Source organism: Ochlerotatus camptorhynchus, unplaced genomic scaffold (assembly GCF_037179485.1).
Source record: "Ochlerotatus camptorhynchus isolate MF236.1 unplaced genomic scaffold, CSIRO-AGI_Acam_v1.1 ptg000170l, whole genome shotgun sequence".
Lineage (NCBI taxonomy): Eukaryota > Metazoa > Arthropoda > Insecta > Diptera > Culicidae > Ochlerotatus > Ochlerotatus camptorhynchus.
This window is the reverse complement of record NW_027040660.1, coordinates 3717725-3740864: the sequence shown is the minus strand read 5'-3', so window position 1 is coordinate 3740864 and position 23140 is coordinate 3717725. Positions and strand designations below refer to the sequence as shown.

The window sequence follows — 23140 nt, the reverse complement described above, 5'->3', positions numbered from 1 at the left end:
TTGAAAAAAATGTATCTTCAGGTTGTGCGACGTTAAGATTATCCAATCAAAATGAATCAATTCACAAATCCGTCTAAACTGCTGCGATACCGTGTGAGGGTCGCTACGAGATATTTTAGCTTGGATTGGATGATTTACTTGGAGAATTGTAGAATCAAGCGGATGCCTTTAGGTAAGAGTGGACAATAAAATAGAAAACTAGCTAGATAGATATATAGCTCCACAGAACATGCCATTAACAGTGAACTCGTTGTCGAAACATCCAGAAAGGTGTGCATAATGATGGACGTTTTAAGCAAATTTGTGGTATGCAATTGTAACTGTAAACTATAGTAATTTTTTTTTTTTTTTTTTTCAATACCCGTCACTCTCCCCCACACCAAAAAGCTCGATGTGAGCTCCCTGGTAGTGGACGCAACTTTTCTCAGCTCTATTGGCAACACAAAATAAAAAAGAACTTTATAGAACGAGCTGAGAAATTTAATTATACTACAAATTAAATAAAATAAATCTAAGAAAAAGAGAGTGAATAATATGAAATAGTTATTTCTATGGATTCCCAGTGGAGTTATTCTCCTTTTAAAGGGTGATACGGTCAAAATTTGGCCAAGGGAAAACGCGTGTAAATCGGTGAAATCGTTTATTTAAAAAATCAAATTAAATTTCTTTTTCAAGTTCAATTAGTATAAAATTCAGGAAAAATATTCAGTTAGGCTTCCGCTTTTCCAAATCCGAATTGCCGGGCCTTACGCTTGACCCCTGCCATCAGATTTTGTACAGCCACCTTGTCCACCTTCTTCGCCGCAGAAAGCCAGTTTACCTTGAACTGCTACTCGCCCTTAGCAGTTTTTTTGGTCTTCTTTAGGTTCCGCTTGACAATAGCCCAGTATTTCTCAATTGGGCGGAGCTCTGGCGTGTTGGGAGGGTTCTTGTCCTTGGGAACCACCTGCACGTTGTTGGCGGCGTACCACTCCATGGCCTTTTTACCGTAATGGCAAGATGCCAAATCCGGCCAAAACAGTACGGAACAACCGTGTTTCTTCAGGAAAGGCAGCAGACGTTTATTCAAACACTCTTTCACGTAAATTTCTTGGTTGACAGTCCCGGAAGCTATGAAAATGCTGCTTTTCAAGCCACAGGTACAGATGGCTTGCCAAACCAGATATTTCTTTGCGAACTTTGACAGTTTCATGTGCTTGAAAACATCTGCTACCTTTCCCCTTCCTTTTGCCGTATAAAACTCCTGTCCCGGAAGCTGCTTGTAGTGGGCTTTGACGTAGGTTTCGTCGTCCATTACCACGCAGTCAAACTTCGTCAGCATCGTCGTGTACAGCCTCCGGGATCGTGCTTTGGCCGTCGTATTTTGTTTATCATCGCGATTTGGAGTCACTACCTTCTTGTAAGTCGATAGTCCGGCTCGTTTTTTGGCGATTGTAGACGATACACCCAGCTTATTTGCGGCATCTCGGAGAGAGAGGTTAGGGTTTCGCTTGAAACTACCGGCAACTCTCTTTGTCGTCTCAGCGGCTTCCGGTTTTCGATTTCCCCCCGATCCAGACTTCCTGGCTGTCGACAAACGTTCCCCAAACACTTTAATTACATTTGTAACGGTTGATTTGGCAACTTTTAGCAATTTTGCCAACTTTGCGTGCGAGTAGCTCGGATTTTCGCGATGCGCGAGCAAAATTTTGATACGCTGCTCTTCTTGCTTGGACGGCATTTTGACAACTCAAGAGTGAATTCCAAAATCAAAATAGGAGCAACATTCTACACACACACACCTTCAAAATGAGGGGTGTTCAGGTTTTTTAAATGCAAAATTGAAAGAAATACGTCAAGTTGATATTGACCAAATTTTGACCGTATCACCCTTTAAGGGATCCTTAAAAACACCAAGTTAAATAAACTAATTTACTACTTTGCAAAATGGAATTTCTTTTAATTAATATTCCAGGAAACCATGTGAATCCAAGATGTGAATCAGGCATTCCTAAATAAATACAAAGGTTATTTTCTTAGTACCACTAAGCTATAGTCGTGATCAGTCTTGTAAGCGGTCACGGTAGTCGACACATTTTCTGTGATAATCGACTGCTTTTGCCTCCGACACTTGGAAAACAAGCTATCATAGTACAGTACCAAACTCAAATGTCATACGACAGGCTCTGTCATATGACACTGTCGCCGAAGACCGTCACGAATGTATGTATTTTAGTTTTTCTCATAATTAGAGCTGCTGATGTTGTGCTTGTGTGAATTCTGAAAATAGCAAGCAATGATGTCCTAGGAATAACATTTCTGATCAGAAATGGTTTAATTTACTAAAATTGAGGAATTAGAACGAAATTACTCATGTCATATGATAGTTATTTGATAATTTTCTTTTCTCTCGAATGTTATTCTACCGGTTGTGTTGTGTGAGAGAGACGACGGTAGAGCATGAGTGTAGGAATAAAAACAGACTGTCGCGCACGACAACGAAGCGAGTGTAGTAAAAAACGTCAACAGTTTCAACCCCTGGTCGTGATGATGCCACATGATGTTATACTAGAGAAGTAACGGGTTTCCTACAACATTTTTTAAACGATTTTCAATGGAAAGGCTAAATCTATGTTAAGAAAATGTAATCAGGAGCATTACCTAGAATAAAACAAAGATTTTTTTATATTACTCTGTTAAAGATATTATGACAATTTAATTTTCTATTCTTAGAGACGTTAAAATACTTCGATTACGAATGCAACACTCTAAGCTACGATTGCCTAAAATTATTGGTTATTTTTAACGATAAAAATCGTTACGTTTTACTATAAATTGGATATTTTTTACTATAAATTAGGAGATTTTTAACGTTAATTATTGGTAATCCATAATAGCCGATAATTTAGGTATGTGCACGTTCTTCGATTATCGGTATTTTTGACCGATATCTAGGTATTCTTTACCGACTTTTAGGTATGTGCATCTTAGCGTGAATCTTCTCCATGTTGATGGTGATCATTGAATGATGATTGTCTGCATTCAATTCAGGTGAAAACTACTTAGTAAGGTTTAACAAAAATGTACGAAGATTAAGAGATTTGAGGATATTGATCCAGTATGATACGTCAATGGATGGTGATGGGTTTGAAACTTCTGAAATGTTTGCTTCGTCAAACATCTGACGATGAAATTTGGGAAACAAACACGTACTCAAACAGGTTGCTGTGCTACCGTGCATTGAATAATGAGCAACTCGAGTTACTCAGAGCTACTTAAAATTAACTCCAATATTACTCATGATTAAAGCTGTCTTGCCCCTAGATTCAGCAGAAGGATGCAAAGTTAAGACCAATTTTTTTTCCAAAAAGCTTGCCTATCCGTTCACCAGAACGGTGCAGATTTTCCTCCAGAATTTTACAATATAACTTAATTTTAAATAAAGTTTGTGCCTTCATTTACCAAACCAGTGCAAGTTTTCCACCAGAAATTTTCCGTTCATTTCATTTATCAGAGCGATGCCAATTTTGCCCCAGAAATTTTCAATAAAGCATGCTCCTCCATTCATCAGAACGGTGCACCAAAAATTGTCAGTGAAGTTTGTTTCACAATGCACCTTTGTGGTGCAATTTTCAGGCTTTGCCTCTTCATGCACAAGAATGCTGCAAAATTTCCACCATAAATTTTCAATGATGCTTGCATTCATCAGAACTATGCAAATTATGCACCAGAAAAATTAATAAAACTTGCTTCTACATTCACCACAGTGTAGCGACCTTTCCACCAGACATTTTCAGTTCAATGTGCACCTCCAAATTTTTAGCGTGATTCAATTTTACGAATTTTCATTTTGATTAGTCCCTCCATGCACCACCTTGATGATATTTTTACACCAGTTATATTCAATAAAAAGCTTTTTCTTCGATCTACCATCACGAAGGTGAATTTTTTTTTAACCTTAAATTTACCCTCTTTTTTAAACTCTCCATGAACCACCTTGGAAAAAAAAATTTACACCAGAAATTTTTTGTATGCACCACTGTGGTGCAATTTTTTGACCAAAAAATTTCATTGAACTTTGACCCTTCATGCACCTTTGTAGTGCAATTTTCAGGGACCATCTCAAAGGAATTGACGCAATAAAAGGTTTTCAGTGCTCTTATTTTATGAAATGAAGTTATTTTACCTTCAAATCAAGTTATCAAGGAATCAAGTTATTTTATATCATATTTTGTAAATGTGGAAATTAAAATCTATTTTATAAAAGGAGGGGAAATCGCCCCACCTTGCTCCACCCTGTGCACGCCAGTGGCTCAAACGCTCATTTACAGCAATGGTCCGGGCCATCAGGCTTATTGGTGTTAGTGAAATGTGCAAATGTTTAGTGGGGTTCGTATTGCTTTGTAATGTTTATCTTTCTACACGAAACAGCTGTTGACAGTGACGTAAATCTCACTGTTCGCAGTATGGAATGTTATGGTTGAGTGACGACGTCACTTGAGTGCTCAGCAAAGTTTACAATAGTTTTTGCTTCTAACACCAGTCTGTTGGCCCAGACTTTATATAAACGTCATTGCATTTACTGCACTTCTGCTCGGAATCCAGCAACACACTATCGACTATTTTCGGTGTCCAATGGGAGATGAAAAAGTCTAGACCAACAATCGAAATAGGCGGAACAACCAAACGTAAACAATGGCTTTAAACACAAAATTCTCGAGAATCAAAACACTCACACGAAAACCAACAATGCCGATATCAACAACAATGATTCGATAAAGAAAGTTTGCTCTATCAGATGACGGTGTAAGATTGCTTGGATGTGCTTTGATTCTTGAGGAATTTGCGTTTATAGCTATTGTTTACGTTTGGTTGTTCCGCCTATTTCAACTGTTGGTCTAGAAGTGATCTCACCGATTTTGGCAGAGCGATATTTTCATGGTTTGGATAGGAGAGGAAAATTAATAATCGTTGAAGATTGAGAGATGAAAATATTGTCGATTCTCAGCTCTGCGAATGATACGTAGCTTATCTTGCAGCTGAGCGACAATTTAGATGTCTGATTTGATGTGATGCGATGTAATTGAAAGCAACCATAAATACCAATCATAGGGAATTTTGTAGGTGATGTTTGCATTGAATCTGCTGACCATCAATATTAGAAATTCGTTTGTTTAAACATTCACCGAACAAGTGTCAACCCGTCTGTCGAAACAACATACAAATCAATAATGCACACGCAAAATCCAGCTAATTCAATAAACCGCGATCAAATTGCGGCTGCTTGCCTTTGTCTGTCTTTCACATTTCAATGATTTTTTGATGAACCAATTGCATTTTCCAGTGTTACTGGTTAACAAGTAAGGGGGAGGGGGAGAAGGGTTCACAAACATGTGTACTGCACTTAATAGATACCCACTCTTTCCGGAATCTAGTTAACAAGCCAGTACTCGGAAGCGGATAATTCAATCCATTTTGTTTGATGGAAAAATGAACAACGAACAAACAGGAATGCAATTGATCATACACCTAAGCGCGGACCATCGTCGTTTTTATCGAGTCGAAATGGATAGCACAGGCGGGACGGTATCAGAATTTCAAACGAACGTCGATTCTATTTGGACTGAATTGCATTTCGGTTCAAACGTTTGCTCACCTACATTATTGCGTTGATAACATGTCGGAATCGAATGAAACTTATATACATACAATGTATAGCACAGAATCAACCACGGTACACAGTCGGTACAGTGCGTGTGTGCACTTCACGTCGTCGGGGGATTTGATTTGTTTTGCAACTGTGTGATGTATGGAACTGATATATGCGTGAAATAGATGGGGTTTTCAGGAGTTAGGATTGGATACACTGCTGGTAATTTGTTTCCGAGCTTCGGAAATGATTGCTAAAAAACACACACACAGCAAAGATACTCACCGATAAACTTGAAACTGTACAGCTTGTAATCATCGGCCGAGGCAATCGTGTCGTTTACCAGCTTCAGCGTCTGGTCCTGGGCAGCCGTGGCATGGTAGGACAAACACTCCAGGGCCACCTTCTGTTTGGCCATCAGCTTGCAGGCGCTCTCGTACATCTGCGTGTTGTGAATTCCCAGCCCGCAGAAGATGGCAAATGCCTCGAAGATTGAAATATCACAGCTTGTAAATTGTAGATCATTTTCCTGGAAAGAGGGAAATGCAAAACGCCAATTAACCAAGGCTGGAAAATCTCCTCATGAGGCGGTCGTCGCTGGCTAACCTTATTAATTAATTGAGCGACACCAATCACAATCTTCTGCCCATTGATGATCGGCATGCAGAGGATGGTTTTGGCGCTAAGTTCATCGGAAGAACCATGTGGTTGACCCTCTCCAGCTGCTTGTGGATGTTGTTGTTGTTGTTGTTGTCGTTGTTGATGCTGCTGCTGTTGTTGGTGCTGAGGATGATAAATCGGCTGGTCCTTAAGCCACTCGTTAACATCGTTGATGTTGAGCGTTTCACCAGTAGAAGCCACATACTCAGCAATCTGAGCCAACGTTGAGCTATTGAGGTCGTTGACCGAGGGTCGTGAAATGTTGGCTGCTGAAGAACTGCTGCTGCCAAGTTCGAAAATCATTGTGAAGCGATTGGAGTTAGATTTCTGTAATAGGAATTAAGTCGAAAAAAAAGTCAGCAATCAATCCGATCCAATAAAAAAAACCCCCACACAACAAAAAATTCCTCCCTACAAAATCACCCATATTTCAATCACACCACAACACAGATATTGACATTTCTCGGAAGTCTCGCAATCAAATCCCATCCCATTCGAGCTCTGATGTGCCGTTCACTACCCCCACCATTTGCGGAAAATATAATTTTCAATTATTTAACATATCGAGTCGAGAGTCGAGCCGAATGACATTATCGTTTGTCGTCATCGTCTCCGATCAGCGTCATCGACGGGCGAGCCGGTAACGAGGTCGTTTTGGGCTTTGCTCCATCCGGGATTTCACCGAAATAGAAGCTAAATAGCGAAGCTGATGGGAACCTGTACAATTGACTTTGTCATAGGAATTATACTTTCACAGGCAGTGACGACGACGACGATGACGACGGAGGATTAATGCGAAATGCTTCCCTTGAGCACCGGTTGGAGGGGGAAAATATGGATATTCGTTAAGTTGATACATTATGGTTGCATTCCCTTGGTATATCGATTTGCGTAGAGTCGTTGGCAAGGTAAAGTGGATTGGTGGAAAGTTGTATCTTGTGCTGGCCGAAGAGTGATTCCCTGCGAATGAAGACCAGGGTTGAAATATTTGGAAAAGTGTCATCTCATGCAAGCAGTACGTTATATTTTGAGAAACCTGCAGCCTTGCTGACAGATCGAAGGCAGTTTTAAAAGTAAAAAGATAAACATTGCAATGAAATACGAACACCATTAAACATTTGTACATTTCTTTAACACTGATAAGCCCTTTGGCTCAGACCTTATATAAACGAAATTGGTTGAATATGACTCAGTGACTGCGTAAAAATGTATGGGCAAATCAATGTTGAGAATAGAAAAACTATGAAAGTGATGATGATTTCAAAATTTTCTACGGAGCGCTATACGAATGCAATCCTAAAATGCTTTAATTTTGCAAATGGAGCTGTTACAGCGGTAGTAAAGCAAACATGTTTGTATACAACAAAAAATCTGAAAAGAAATTATTTTTTCTATATCATATATCTATTGAGTAGTCCTTAAGTTTTCTACTAACGTAGCATCAACCCGATTTTATTAGGCGGCGCCGGTGTTCTAGTGGCAAGCGTGATTGACTCTCACTCCAAGGGCCTCAATCCCAGTCGGCACAGTCGGAAGAGAAGTAAAGTCGTTGGTCCCCGGTCCATGAGTTTATGTGTCGATAGGTAGGGTCCAGGTGTGGGAGCTGCCTCCCTGACGTCGGTAGTATTGGTATTACGTGCTCGGTATCAATATTTGGATGGGTGTATCGATTAGCTTGGGACCGAGGATAATACCACAGCTGAGCCAAAAAGTTGAGCACGTTTCTTCGGGACCTTCTAGTCTCTATGGTAATACTGACCTATTAAGGTGTTCAACACGGATGAAGCTGGCGAGCTATATGATGTTTGGGACGAGGGTGACACGCTTGGCATAGATGACCCAAATTAAATCACGAAGACCCACTGAATCCGATTAGTAGCGGTGCGGCTTCTTCCTCCTTCTTCGGCGAATGAATGCTCATGTGGACTGCAGCTCGCTGCTTGCGGGCAGCCTTTCATTGTGTACTGGAGAACTACGTTCAACGCCACGTTCCGAAAGCACTGCTGCTGCTGATGATGATGACGACCAACCAGACCCCACCACACACGGTGATTAAATAAGCACCGTTTGGCGAGACCGAAAGGAATTCGATTTTAAAATCTGTGTTAGGGAACACTTTTTGCAGGCAATTGGTGATAATTTTGATCATCATTGCAACAGTTGGACATTCGTGTAATTTTCAATAATGACCTATTGAAAATTGATGAAGTGTTAGTCTTAGCAGATTTGTAGATAAATTTTCAATCGATTGGTTTGCTTAGAATTAAAATCCATCCATCATTGACAGAGTTATAACTGGCCAAACCTGACCACTTTTCGTAAGGCGGTCGATTTTGGGTTTTAAAATTGCACCCCTACTATGTTGCCGAAAGATGTAATCCTACGTCAAAAACAGATTTTATTTAACTTATTTGTTCCCAATATAAATGCCTTTGAAGGTTGCACTCGTATACTTCACCAAGAAATTTTTTTAGATCGTCTTCACTTTCATAGTTCTTCTATTCTACACGGAGGCCAACATTGATTTGCCAATTGCTATCTCACCAGATGGATGAACAATAGACTGTTGCAAAATTTGACTTTTTCGCTCCACAGTGCTTAAATGGTTTCAAATCGGGTCCTGATTAGCCTCCCAAAGTTACAACTCATTTGGTTAGAAACACAAGCCATTTGAAGTTTGCATGTAAATTACTATGGGAAATCTCAACTTTTTGTTCTTTGCCTTCTAGTCTTTTTCCATATTAAGCTGCAAAACAGTTCAATAGCCATTCTTATAGAAAATTTTCTCAGCTACAACTACATTGAACCATTGATAACTTTCGATCCTTGCATTTAATCAAAAAGTGATTTTCAGCAAAGTTGTAGCTGGGAAAATTTCCTACAAGTACAGTTGAAAGCTTTTGAACAGACCGATATGGTGAATTATTAGATAGACATGAACAAAACTCTTGGTTTTACCATAGTAATTCCCATACAAACTTCAAATGGTTTGTGCGATCTCAGTTTCTCACCAAATGGGTTCAAATTTTGAGAGGTTAGTCAGGATCCGATTTGGAATCGTTTAAGTACTGTGGAGCAAAAATTTCAAATTTTGCATCACTCTAATGAACAACTGCTTGTTGGGAGGTCATGAGGGGTGGTCATTTGAAGATGGTTATTTTGAAGGGACGATAACGGGCACGACAAACTGGCGATGAACGGCGAATTATCCGGGTCGCTGGCCGACAGTCTAGAGCAGGGACCCAATGACTCACTCAACTTCCAAATTAAAATCACTGACCGTAAGACCACCAGCGAAAACGGTTGATCATAGTAAGCTAGCTAAAATTTTAATAGTAACGAATAGCGAAAATCCAAATTTTCATATTGTCTCATTTTTCGTATAAATTTTGTAGTGAAAGCTCCTGGTTTTAATGGAACTATTTAACAAATGTTTCCATTTGGCATACTTTCTTGATAAATGGAAAAATGCAAAAGTTGTTCCAATTTTGCAGCCGGATAAAAATCCAGCTGAAGCTTTTAGCTACCGTCCAATAAGTTTGCTTTCTTCGAAAAGTAAACTTTTTTAAAAGATAATTTTAAATAGACTGATGCTTCACATCAATACGAACTCAGTTTTTGCAGATGAGCAGTTTGGATTTCGCCATGGGCATTCAACTACTCATCAACTCTTAAGAGTTACCAATTTAACAACAAATCTGAAGGCTGCTCAACTGGAGTTGCTCTTCTAAACAGAGAAAAAGCATTGGACAGTGTTTGGCATGAAGCTTCTTTGATTGCTAAATTGAAAAAGTTCAATTTTCCATTCCATATTATGAAATTAGTTGAAACCTATTAACCTGCCAGAGCTCTGCAGATAAATTATCAAAATTCCAAATCTGAGCGACTACCGGTTCGAGCTAAAGTTCCTCAGGGTAGCTTTCTTGCGCCTATATTATGTAACATTTTCACTTCGGACCTCCCTGATTTGCCTCAAGGTTCGCCAATGACACAGGCATTTCACCTAAAGGAAGAAATCTTCGTGTTATTTGCAGCAGACTGCAGAAAAGTTTAGATATTTTCTATTTTTATTTACAAAAATGGAATATTTCTCCCAACGCTTCCAAAACTCAACTTATAATATTTCCACATTAGCCTAGAGCTTCAATTTGCGGCAAGAAAAAGTCACCTAATAAAATTAGAACGAATTCAATACCGTTGTCTGAGTATTGCTATCGGCTGTATGCACTCAACGCATAACATGAGTCTCGAGGTTCTGGCAGGAGTAACACCCCTCCAGAACCGTTTCTGAGAGCTCCCTTTCTCTCAGTATACTAATCAATTGCGGAATGACGAACACACTTAAGATTGGAAATTTTGTAGAAATTCTTGGGCTGAACACACAATCTCTATTCATGAGAATCTATCATCACTACATATCGTCAGATATCTGTCTTCCTTGTCACACTCCAGACCGTGCTCACTTCACCAATCGCAGTTCTTCAATTGAAAATGATCTCAATCTCATGAGATTCCCGATCAACTTCGACCTATTATTATCCCGCGTATTTTTACTGAAATGTACCAACACGTCAATTTCATGAAAAGATATTTTACAGACGGTAGACGGGACCCGTCTGGATCCACTGGCTTCGGTGTCTTCAATGAAACTCTAGCGCCTTGAAAACAAGTAGGCACTCATCTTATTTCCTTTCAAAGGTAAGAGAGCAGATGAGTGTCCTGGTCGAAAGATCATAAATGATTACCTGTGTATGGGTCCCCTCACATTGCTCAAAACCAGGCAATGAGAAGGCGGACTCTCTCGCAAAGGCGAATTGTATGACAGGCAAATGTCAGACGATGAATGTTACCATTTAGTGCGTCAGAGTACTCTTTCGAGTTGGCAAACCGATTGGGACAATGGAAATCTTGGACGGTGGTTACATTCAATTATTCCTAATGTTTCTTCGAGAGCGTGGTTTAAAGGCTTGGGTTTAAGTCGTGACCTCATTCGCGTGATTAGTAGACTTAGGTCCAACCACTACTCGCTAGATGCTCATCTCAATAGAATAAACCTCGTGGACAGCAACATCTGTCGGTGTGGAAACGGCTACAACGTACGCAATGTCTGAAGGCACTTTTTTTGCAACATTCATGTACCTCAGTTTTATCTTCACAGGAAGTTAGTATTGATCCTAACAATCAAATCTGCAAAGGTTTTAAAATATTTCATCTTGGGTTTTTTGAGAAAATGTGTTTTGAAGTTTACTTAGCTGTTAACAAAGGCGTATACGGACTATTGATTATACAAAACTGTTACGGATCGAAACAAATTCAGCTGAAAATGATTCAAAAGGGGATTAAAGTTGTCAAAACACTAAGTTTCAATGATACAGTAAGATTCGCTCTTCGGTACCGTCAGATATCGTAACAATGTCAGATATTTTAAATTAATAAAATAATTAAACAATAGCTTAGTCTTTAAATTTACTATTATTGAGCCATTCCATTGCAAAACGATATAGTGGTTCTCAAAATTTGGTAGGAAATGGTAGTTTTGATCCTTATCGCACAATGTTTTTTTTTTTTTTATTTTGTCATTAAGGTGACTATTTCAACGTTAGGATAGTCCAAAAAATCGTTTTTTTTTTTTTTTTTCAAAAATGACTTTTTTCAAAAAATTATAACTTTTGAACAACTCGGCCAATTTCAAAGATCAAAATATCAAATGAAAGGTTATTAAAAGTACTTGTAATGATGAAACATAATGATATTAAAGAATAGGGATTTTATATTTGAAAACATTCGTTTTTTATGGTTTTCATGGTTTGTAGATAGAGGGTGTTTTTATATTTTTCTTAAAAAATTTTAGGCTTTTTTACACAAATTATCGAAAAATCAGCGATGGGTTGTTTTTCATTAGCTGATGATTAAAATTTCTTCCTTCAAAAACTGCACGATTATCAATCAGGCAATGGCGTTTATCAAGCACCTACAATGGCGACCAGCGAATCCAAATTGCGTATGCTGAGTCGCATTTGCGGCAGCCACCATATTGCGTTATTGGGATCATTCTTGGTCGCGTTGTCTTTCCTCATAGCTGATTTGAGGTCGGGCTGGATAGTTTGACGGCCGGTACGTCTCATACATTTAGCCAATTTTAGCGTCTGAAATATAACAAAAGTATAGTTTAAAGTCATGTAAAATTTGAAGTTATAAAGATAACTGTTACATACTAACCTTATAAACACTCAGATTAAGCTCTTTCTTAAAACTGAGTAAATCTTCGTGAGAAATCCTAGATTTTTTTTCCTGACTGTTTCAAAATTAAACCCATTGGTCTTCCTGCTACGTTTGAAAAACTAACCTAGGCTAGTTTTTTTGCTTGCTAACTATCTAATGCTTTTGGCAACAAAGTGATGCTTACTTTCATCTGCCAATTTGGAGAGATTCTGAATTTTCCGGTGTTCACTATATGCATGACGTTTCTCAGGAGAAACCTGCGTCCGACATAATTTGAAATTTTTTATGAATTCCTTTTTTTTCTGTGGTGTTTTTTTCTTACAAACATCTACACACCCGCACAACTTTGACTGTCGAGTTTGGTTTGAACTTCTTGTTAACATCTTTCTTCTGGATATTTGTGAACCTCAATTTTCATAAACCGCTCCCTTTTTTAAACCGGTAAACGGCAATGCAACATGCATGAGCCGTACTCACGATTTTTTTAGGTGACAAACTCTCATTTTTACGCCCTTCCACCCTGCTCATACCCTCGATCACATTTCATAAAGGAAGTGTAAAAGAGAAAGAGATATCGCAACAAATTCTCACTATTTTACCTGTTTTCTTAGACATGGAGTGGGAGTTGTTCCACCAACGACCCGATGATACAGCTTATAGAAGTTACATTCAAATTCAAATCCCTGTTCATAAGTTTTTCCTTGATTTCGTTGAACTTCGATGACATTCTTCAAACTTTCATGATTTTCTTTGATGTTCTTGATTTTTTTCCTGAAATTCTCAGATATTTTTTAAAATTCATAGTACTTTCCTAATGTTATTAAATTTTCCCTGTGGTTCACAGACCATCATAAAGTTTGCAAAAATTTCCCCACGTTTAAAGAACTGTTTGCAGAACATCATAGAAATTCATATAATATTTCTATAGTTCACAGAACTCTCTTCAAGTTCGTAGAACTTACCAGGAGGACATTCAACTCCTCTGAAGCTCACAAAATGTCCCTGAAGTTGGCAGATCTGGAGAGCGAAGCACACCTTTAAAGTTTGAAGAATTTTCCTGAAGTCTTTCCTGAAGTTCAATGAACTTCTCTGAAAGTTGTTGAATTTCTCTGCTTCTTTGGAGGAACTTATTTAAAGTTTGTCGAACTTTCCTAAAATTCACTACAGTTCCCTATAGTTCGCAGAATTTCCTAGAAAGTCGCTGAACCTTCCTGAATGTTTCCTTATTCAAAATTTGGGAATTGCAATGAAGCTCTAGCAATTCTGTAGTAATTCAAGGTTAGGACTACCTAAACTCACTGGGCAAACGTAGCTAACTTCATGTGAGTTTCGTTCCTGTATTATCGGAAAGACGATTTTCAAACCAATTCGTCATGGTTGCCAGAATTTATTTTCGATCTCGCCATTAAGTCAAACATATATATTTATTTTTTTTTAAATCCAAGCAAATTTAACTTCACCACCTGCTGAGTACGGGGCACAAAACTTGCGGATACCTACCATCTCCTTTATTGAACTCCAGTAAAAATCTTTCAACGATCGTCGCTACTAAAGCGGCTTGATTTTTTTTTACAGAGTCGCTTTTTCGAAGCACAACAAGCGAACTCTCTATTTTCTTCATGCAGTTTTTTTTAAATTTTTTTTTCAAGTTTTTCTACACGATACCTCCAATAAAAACAAAAACGCTCGAAACAGGACGAAAATCAATGCCTACTACGATTACGTGGCTGCCTCAGACTGTCCTGCTCGTTTCTTTCTCTTTTACTCTTATGAGGGAAGAGAAATTAATTAAGAAGTTGTTCTAGCAAAACATATTAATTGATTTTCGTCAAAGTCGACATAATCAATACGGATCTTACTTGAGAGTCAAAGAGAACTCTTTAATGCCATTTAGATTAATGCAATCATCATTTGAACCTTGTTTAACTGCATTTGTTCAATTCGTAATAGTTTTGTATCGTCAATAGTCCAACTTCAAAACACTTTTTCTCAAAAAACCCAAGATGAAATATTTTAAAACTATCACAGATTTGATTGTTATGATCAATACTAACATCCTATCAAGGAAAATCTGAGGTACATGAATGTTGCAAAAAAAGTCCTTCAGACATAGCGTGGCGACGGCATCGATCAGGCAGTTTGGCAATGTACGGATAATGACACCGCTAAAGTGCGACTTTTGAATACCCTCGAGGCCTAAGGAAGACAACCCTATTTTCCTATCAGAGACGTGTTGGGAACTCGTGATATCTGCTATATACAGTCGGTTTATTTGTTTCTTCAAATGTATAGTATAAGAATTTAATTACTTTGTCTTTTGTCTCTCTTTATTTGTTTTATTTTGTCTTGTCCCACCGCCGGTCGAACTCCACGAATCTAGAACCGAACTACCTTTCACACTGGCAACAACGCTCTGATGAGACAACAAAAATCCACCTCTAAGCTCCTCCCCTGATCCTATCCTTCGACAATGTACAGTTGTGTTCCACAAAATTGCAGTGCATGCCAATTTTCATACAAAATTGTCAACTTTGACATGATGTAACTTTGTTAGCTTATGATCAATTGAGCTGAAACGTTCGCCAAAGAACTAGAAATATGTTCAATTTTACGATTTCAAAATATTAAATTTTTGGAAGCACCTGCCAGGTAAAATTGTTCAAAATAATAGCAGTTTTTTATTTGAAAATTTACGTGCTGCAAATATTTTAAATATTTTTAACTATTATGTACATTTGTTAATTGGGTGGGAATTGTTAGAATTATGAGAAATGTTAAATTTAAAATCTCAAAATTAAGCTGAAATGAAAATTATTAGTACTGCTATTATTTTGAACAATTTTACCTGTTGTCTCACTTTCCGGGAGGTGCTTCCAAAAATTTAATATTTTGTAATCGTAAAATTGAACATATGTGTAGTTCTTTGGAAAAAGGTTCAAGCTCAATTGATCGTTTCCAACGCCTGAATTGAAATTTTCGAAAACAGGAATAAGACCCCTCTCTACTGCGAGTTGAGTAGCTCTCTGTAACTAGTGAGGTGAAAAAGTAACGTCATGGCTGTCCGTGCAAATCAAACGAAGAGCCACGCCACCACGATAAGAATTTGCATAGTTGATGGTTTCGTAAACGCCTGGTGTGGTATAGCAGGATTCTCCGGATTTTCTTATTGTTGAGCCCTATTATTCTTGAAAGCATTTATATCCTGTTGTTTAGGATCGTTGAATGAATATCCAGCTCAAGCACCACCAGCGTCACAACCTCCACTACTGATGATGGTGTGACTAGCCTTGGAATAGATGGTTCAGTTCAGGTGGTACGAGTATTTCGATCACCATTCGTTTTGGCAGAAACGAACTTCAAGTTCTTCGACCCTAATATTGGCCCATGTTGGTCATGATAAAAAACGTATTTCAACTACCGAAACCACCAAGCAATGGTTGCAGATTACGATTTTTAATTTATTGATGGTGCAATTCTGCATGGATTGACGGATGAGAGTTGTTGCAGTAGCTGAAACTGCTGTTGCTGATCTCGGTCACGATTTCCTGGTTGCTGATGTTGAGATCAGAGCAAATAAGTTTTTGGAATTGCAAGCCGGCATCAAATTCTCTACTTCAGTTGTATTAGAAGAATGTGAAATGGAATCTCTTGGTCATAGACGTAATCAGCTCTCTTGTTGTAAATCTGGTTACGCACTTGCTCTTAGTACAGGTATGCCTGTACAATTCAACCACACAAATTAAAATTACGATTAGATAGGGGATTATCTCCCCTGTCCGATAGTATTGTTACTTTGCGTGAATGAAATTTTGCTTGTGAGAAATCGACGATGGAAGCGAAAAGTGACAGTTACGTTATATCGAGGTATACCTGTAGATCAGAAAGAATTTCAGAAAAATTTTGAAGGGCTTCTAGAATAGCTATGCATACATCTCAATCGTTTTAAGAGCACTTGTTTGGATATTTTTTAGAAGAATCAGAGAAAACGAAAAAGATAACTTTGACTTTGACCGAGTAGATACTTACGACTGATAAGTGATTACTATAGTGTACATTAATTTCAACTTGAAAAAACTAGCCATTACAACAAAAGGAAGACAACATTATTTTTCTGGCAACACTGCTAGCTACGTTTTCTGCTGCGATTAGGTCGTTAATTAGTGATACTTTTTTCGGTGTTATATCGGTTATAAAATACTTTTTCGTCGTTCGTGATTCAGTTTTTGTACTACTGCTTTCTGTTTTCGTGAATTTCGTTCGGTGTGTTGTGATTTTCGTGGTGCGGTGATAAAGTGAAAGTGACTCATTGTTTACATACACTTTCCCAAGCACTCCCCACGCGAATTTTTTTTTCCGAAGCGCCATCTGCCAGCAAAACTTTTAAGCTTGCAATCTTTCATTGAGCTCGTGGTGTAACTGCTACATAAATTTCGGCGAATTGCTGTCGTCTGGACCCTACTGTTGTATTGCGCTACGTTGGAATTTCGTTGTTGGTCTGCATCGCCTTGTTCCTGCAAAATGAGTGTAATCTGCCACGCTTGCACCAATGATGTCCAAGAGGAACGCATTACCTGCCGTGGGTTCTGTAGCGCGGTGTTTCACCTAAAATGCTGTCACCTGCCAAGTGAAATGTTGGATGAAATCGATCGGAATAGGCAGCTCTTCTGGATGTGTAAATCCTGTGCTGCCATAATGTCAGACGTTCGTCACAAGAAAAACGTGAAGGCTGCTTACGATGCTGGTTTGGAGAAACAACTGAGCGGTCATACTGAGCTACTGGGGAAACTATAACTGGAAATTCTGGAGGAATTGAAAATCGAAATTCGATCCAATTTCACAAAGTTGACCAATACCACTTCCACCACTCCGGTGTCCTCTAGACGGTCTGGTAATAGGTCACGCACCATAGGAAGCCGACGGTTATTCGAGAAAAAGGACAATAACTTGCCACCTCTTATGACTGCTACCGGAGATTCGCCGTCTCCAAGTCTAGGCCGTCTAACTGTTCCCGTTTCTAAGGATAAGTTTTGGTTATACCTATCTCGGATTTCCCGTGACGTTTCTGCTGAGCAGATCACCGAACTTGCCAAGCATCGTTTGTCAACGGAGGATGTTGAAGTTATCCGACTGGTTGCTAAGAGTAAAGATATCCAAACCATGTCGTTTGTCTCCTTCAAAGTAGGCGTCTCTACAAATTTGAAGGCGAAAGCATTGTCGTCCTCTACATGGCCCAAAGGAATGCTGTTTCGTGAATTTGTTGACAACCGCAAAGCCGAAAATTTTTGGAAGCCGCCTGGATTGCCAATAAATACACCGCAGACAACTCCGAAATCCAGCGAGTCACCTCATCAAATGCCTATGACGGAGTGATATCACTGAGTCAAGACCCAGAGCCACTACGTCGTATTACCTACTACCCGAATCCGGGACGCTCACTTGCCGCTAGCTTCTTGGAAGCCCCTGATCCCCTCATCACAGTCGAGCACCTCCAGCCAGCGACCTTCAGCCGTCCCGGTCCTGTGTATGAGTCCGGAAAAGGGGTCTTCCAAAATCCAACTGCAGGCGAGTATTCTAGTTTTCCGAACAATTCTGTCCCTGAAACGCTTATCACTTCTAGTCGTAATTCGTCAATAAACTCGTTCGTGGTTTACCCTAGTCGGACACCGGGACGCACACTTGCCGCATGCTTTTTGGAAGCCCCTAATTCACCCATCGCAGTCGAGCCAATTCTGCCAGCGACCTCCAGCCGTCCCGGTCCTGCGTTTGGATGTGAAGATGGGGTCTTCCGAAACCCTATTTCAGGCAAGTACGATGATAATTCGAGCAATTCTCTTCCTAAAATGTATGATGCTTACAGCCGCTTATTGCAAAACAAATCACATCCTGTTGTCTTCAACATGCCACTGGGACGCACACTTGCCGCCAGCCTTGTGGAAGCCCCCAGTCCTCTCATCGCAGTCGAGCCTAAGCTGCCAGCGTTCAACAGTCGTCCCAGCTCTGCGCATGAGTTGAGAGAGGGGGTCTTCCAAAATCAAATCGTAGGCAAGTACAGTCAGCAAACAACAACTTCTCTGCCTGTAAATATCTTGGTTTCCAGAGTACCATCTTACGTCTCTGCTCCACGACAATTGTGGTCTAATATTGACAATAACAGCACACCAGCCTCACCATGTTCAATCCAGTTGCCGCTGCACGTCGCAGGTAATTCTCCAGAAGCATCGAGGCCCTCTGACCTTGTCCTGCAAGATGCTGTTTTTGTTCATCGCAACCGACTCGTTCCTGAGATTGAAAGTGGTAGTCCTGTGATCCACCCAGTCTGCGCTCAGACTCAACAGATTACTGGCATGCCTCCCTCATATTCTTCTTCTCAACTTCGTATCTTCTATCAAAATGTCCGTGGACTCCGAACGAAGATCGATGCCTTCTATCTCGCTGCGGCAGATTCGGAGTATGATGTGATAGTTCTAACCGAGACGTGGCTCGACACTTGCATCCTATCAACTCAGCTATTTGGTGGATCATTCACTGTTTTTCGGACTGATCGCAATCCACTGAACAGTAGAAAGCTGCGCGGCGGTGGAGTTTTGATTGCAGTGTCTACCAGATTGTGCTGCTGTGTCGACCCAGCTCCAGTTAGTGATGCTTTGGAACAGCTGTGGGTAAAAATCAAATTGCAAACGTGTTCAGTCAGTATTGGAGTATTATATCTACCACCTGATCGTAGAGATGATCTGTCCCTCATTCAGCTTCATAGCGATTCTGTTAGTTCAGTAATATCATGCTTGAAACCTCATGATTTTGCGCTTCAGTTCGGTGACTACAATCACCCCAACATGCATTGGACTGCTTCAGAGGATGGCGGACTTCATATAGATTCCAGTATATCCCGTTTTTCAACTTCGGATGGTGCTCTATATGATGCCTTTTGTTTCAATGGTCTGACGCAAATCAACTCTGTGAAAAATGCCAGTTCTCGTACTCTTGACTTAGTACTGGTGAACGATACAGCACTACCTAACTGCAGCATTTCTGAAGCGGTTGAATCTCTTGTAGAACTCGACACTGCACATCCCGCTATTGAGGTTGCCGTTTCTTTGCCGTCACCAGTGAGATTTGATCAGCCACACGAGAACCCGCAATTTGATTTCCGCCGTGTCAACTATGACTTGATGAGTGAAGCATTTTCTGTGATTGATTGGCAATTTTTGGATGACGAACGAGATCTGGATGACATCGTTGAGTCGTTCAACTCTGAGATACGTCGTGTTATCGAAGCTCACGTGCCACTTCAGCGTCCTACTCTGAAACCTCCATGGACAAACAATCGGCTTCGTAGATTGAAGCGCCGTCGACGTACTGCTCTTCGGAAATTCAAACGTAATCGATCACAACACCTGAAACGTCGTTTTGTTCTGGCCAGCAATAAATACACTAGCTTTAACCGCGAAATGTATGCTCGTTATATAGACCGTACGCAGAGAAATCTACGCCTGCATCCCAAACGTTTCTGGTCTTTTGTTCGGTCGAAGCGTAAGGAAAATGGGTTACCTTCGTCTATGTATCTCGGTGCCCGCTCTGCTAGCACAGATGCCCACAAGTGTGAGCTGTTTGCTGATCACTTCAAGAGTGCCTTCTCGGACATGTCGATTTTGTCCTCGCATCTAAATGCAGCCATCCATGACACACCATCAGATAGGCTCGACTTTGGAATTTTCCAAATCACTGAGGAGCACGTACAAAAAGCGATACGTAAACTTAAACATTCTGCGTCATACGGTTCGGATGGTATTCCTGCATGCATTCTTAAGAATTGCTCAAGTGTCTTATTGATGCCGCTAGTGAAATTGTTTAATATTTCATTACAGCGAATGACATTCCCATCCGCGTGGAAGACTTCGGTCATGATTCCTATTCACAAAAAGGGGGACAAGTGTGATATTTCCAATTACCGCGGGATAACGTCGTTGAATGCTTGCTCCAAACTCTTTGAGATAATCGTGAACGATGCCTTGTTCGAAGCTAGCAAGAATTACATCTCTAGTGCCCAGCATGGATTTTTTCCAAAAAGATCTGTGACAACGAACCTCACTCAATTCACTTCATTGTGCATTCGATCGATGGACGCTGGCATGCAAGTAGATGCTATATACACTGATTTCAAAGCTGCATTCGACCGAGTGAACCATGCTATTCTGCTTCGAAAACTCGAGAAATTTGGAGTATCCGTCGCCTTTGTTCGTTGGTTCGAATCATACCTGTCAGGACGGTCTATGAAAGTTAAATTAGGCTCCTCACATTCAACCGCCTTCCCGATTGTATCCGGAGTTCCACAAGGGAGCAACCTAGGCCCCCTATTGTTTTCGCTTTTCATTAATGATGCATCGTTTGTTTTACCATCTGGAAATCGTGTTTTCTACGCCGATGATGTTAAGATTTACATGGTAATCACATGCATCGAGGACTGTGCCTACCTGCAGAGTTTGTTGGAGTCATTTGAGGATTGGAGCAAACGGAACTTACTGGAACTGTGTGTAACGAAATGCAACACTATTTCGTTTTCCAGAAAACGTCATCCGATCATCTTCCACTATCGTCTTGCTGGTCATGATCTAGAACGGCTGAATCAGGTTAGAGACCTTGGTGTGTTATTGGACTCTGAACTTAACCTCCGGACACATTATGCTGATGTGATTTCAAAAGCGAATAGGCAGCTTGGATTTATCTTTAAACTTGCCGATGGATTCCGTGACCCTCTGTGTCTGAAATCACTGTACTGCGCCTTGGTTCGCTCGATCCTTGAATCTGCTGTAATAGTTTGGTGTCCGTACAGCAGTATATGGGTTGACCGTATAGAATCGGTTCAAAGAAAATTTGTGCGCCTAGCTCTTCGTTATCTACCTTGGCGTGAACATCTAAATCTACCTCCCTACGAACATCGATGCATGCTGTTAGGAATTGAAACACTGGAGAAACGAAGGTCTGACATGCAAGCGGTTTTTGTCGCCAAAGTATTAACTAGTGAGGTGGATGCACCTGCCATTCTTGCCGATATCAACGTTTATGTACCTGAACGCCCCCTTCGTCGGCGTAACTTCCTGCATTTGGCATCCCGCAACAGTCGATACGGGCAACACGACCCAATACGGTTCATGGCCTCTCGCTTCAATGATGTATCATGGATTGATTATGAGCAGGTGAGTGACTGTCCATCCCCTGATGACTGTATGAATTGTGCTACCTGTTTTCATTTTTGTTTCCGGTTGCTTTCGACCCTTCCACGAGGACTTGACAATCAATGACGATGCTGCACTGTTGCTGACACACTTTTATGACATTGACCGCATTTTAACGTTTTTAATTTACACTGTAGTAATTATTGTATTTTGCATTGTTTTTGCTGTGAACTGTGTAATTGTTAATGTTTAGTTTCTGTTTCTATGTACTTAATTTAAGAAAAGAAACAGGGTTTTTATGCCAATTTGAGTTCACCATGACTCAATTTGGCTTTTCCCTGTCCAACTTCATTAAGACAACCTTGTCAGATGGAGGAATACAAATAAATAAATAAACAAAAGCCGGATATAGAACACAACAATCCCAACACACCAAAAATCAATTCCACATACCTGCTGCTGGACGACATCCTCGACGTCAACGTTATGGCTTGTGCGGCGTGATAGCGCTTGATGCTCCGGACGGTCCAGCATCCTCTCGAGATGGTTCTACGGTACGGGCAACAACAATAAAGAAAAAGAATGTGAACATTGATTAGAAGATGAAGAAACCCGCTACGGAAAATTGATTAAGTATGTGGGGCCCGGTCCCCGGTTGGTCCACGGGATTGAAGGGTGGTGATGGTGATATTGGAAGTGTGGGTGAGTGGTTTTTATTAAAACGGGGTGGATGGATTGAAAGTGCAATAATCCAACCCACTTCAAGAGTGAGTGAGTGAGAAGTGGAGCTGGTAAGTGGGTCTAAGTAAAATATCAGTGCGGAACGGCTACATCCGGTGATCTATATAGGCTATCAAAACTTGGACTTTCGCAGCCTTCAAAACTTTGCAGGGCGAGGTATGGGATAGAAATTTTAAAATGCTTATATGTCTCAAATTAGGCTTTTATTAATTTATCAATGATTCTCAAGGGCTATTCAATAAACGTATATAGGTAGATTTTGACATTTTATCCTAAACTTCTCTCTCATACTATGCAACATTTTGAAATCTGAATCATCAAGCCTTTTTTCAGGGTGCAGGAGGCCTACTTTTAATGGCCTATAGATTCAAGCGATTAAGGGCGAGAGGGACGGATTTTAATTGAATGGTGGTTGTACTTGCTCGCTCTAATTGGATGCCACTGACGTCAAAGGTGCTTGTTAGCATGTTCTTGCAGATAATCATCATAATGTATGCTCAATCATTTTATCGATACAGCTTTGTGCTTCTTGAATATGTATGTATAACCTGTTCGCATGAATCATACAGGTAGGGCCAATATGAATATAAATTGTGTTTCATTGAAATTAGACAAAATATAACAATACCATGAATTTAACCTAATTCATGGCTTTGCAGCAGTAATCGGATTGATGCCCACTCCCGCTCGGTATATGCTCGTTTGTTGCGCTTTG

The 23140-nt window shown here is 40.1% G+C and overlaps 1 protein-coding gene across 6 annotated transcripts in view; it reads right to left on the bottom strand.

The window, feature by feature from the left end:
* Positions 1–23140, bottom strand: part of Pde6 (phosphodiesterase 6) — a 388896-nt gene that overhangs the window by 115684 nt on the left and 250072 nt on the right. For all 6 annotated transcript variants that reach the window (XM_065222467.1, XM_065222466.1, XM_065222469.1 and 3 more), the window contains 3 exons: positions 22138–22233; positions 6236–6616; positions 5915–6158 (listed from right to left, as the gene is read on the bottom strand). In XM_065222467.1, the coding sequence (XP_065078539.1) occupies positions 5915–6158; positions 6236–6616; positions 22138–22233 (721 nt within the window). The remainder of the gene's footprint in view (positions 1–5914; positions 6159–6235; positions 6617–22137; positions 22234–23140) is intronic.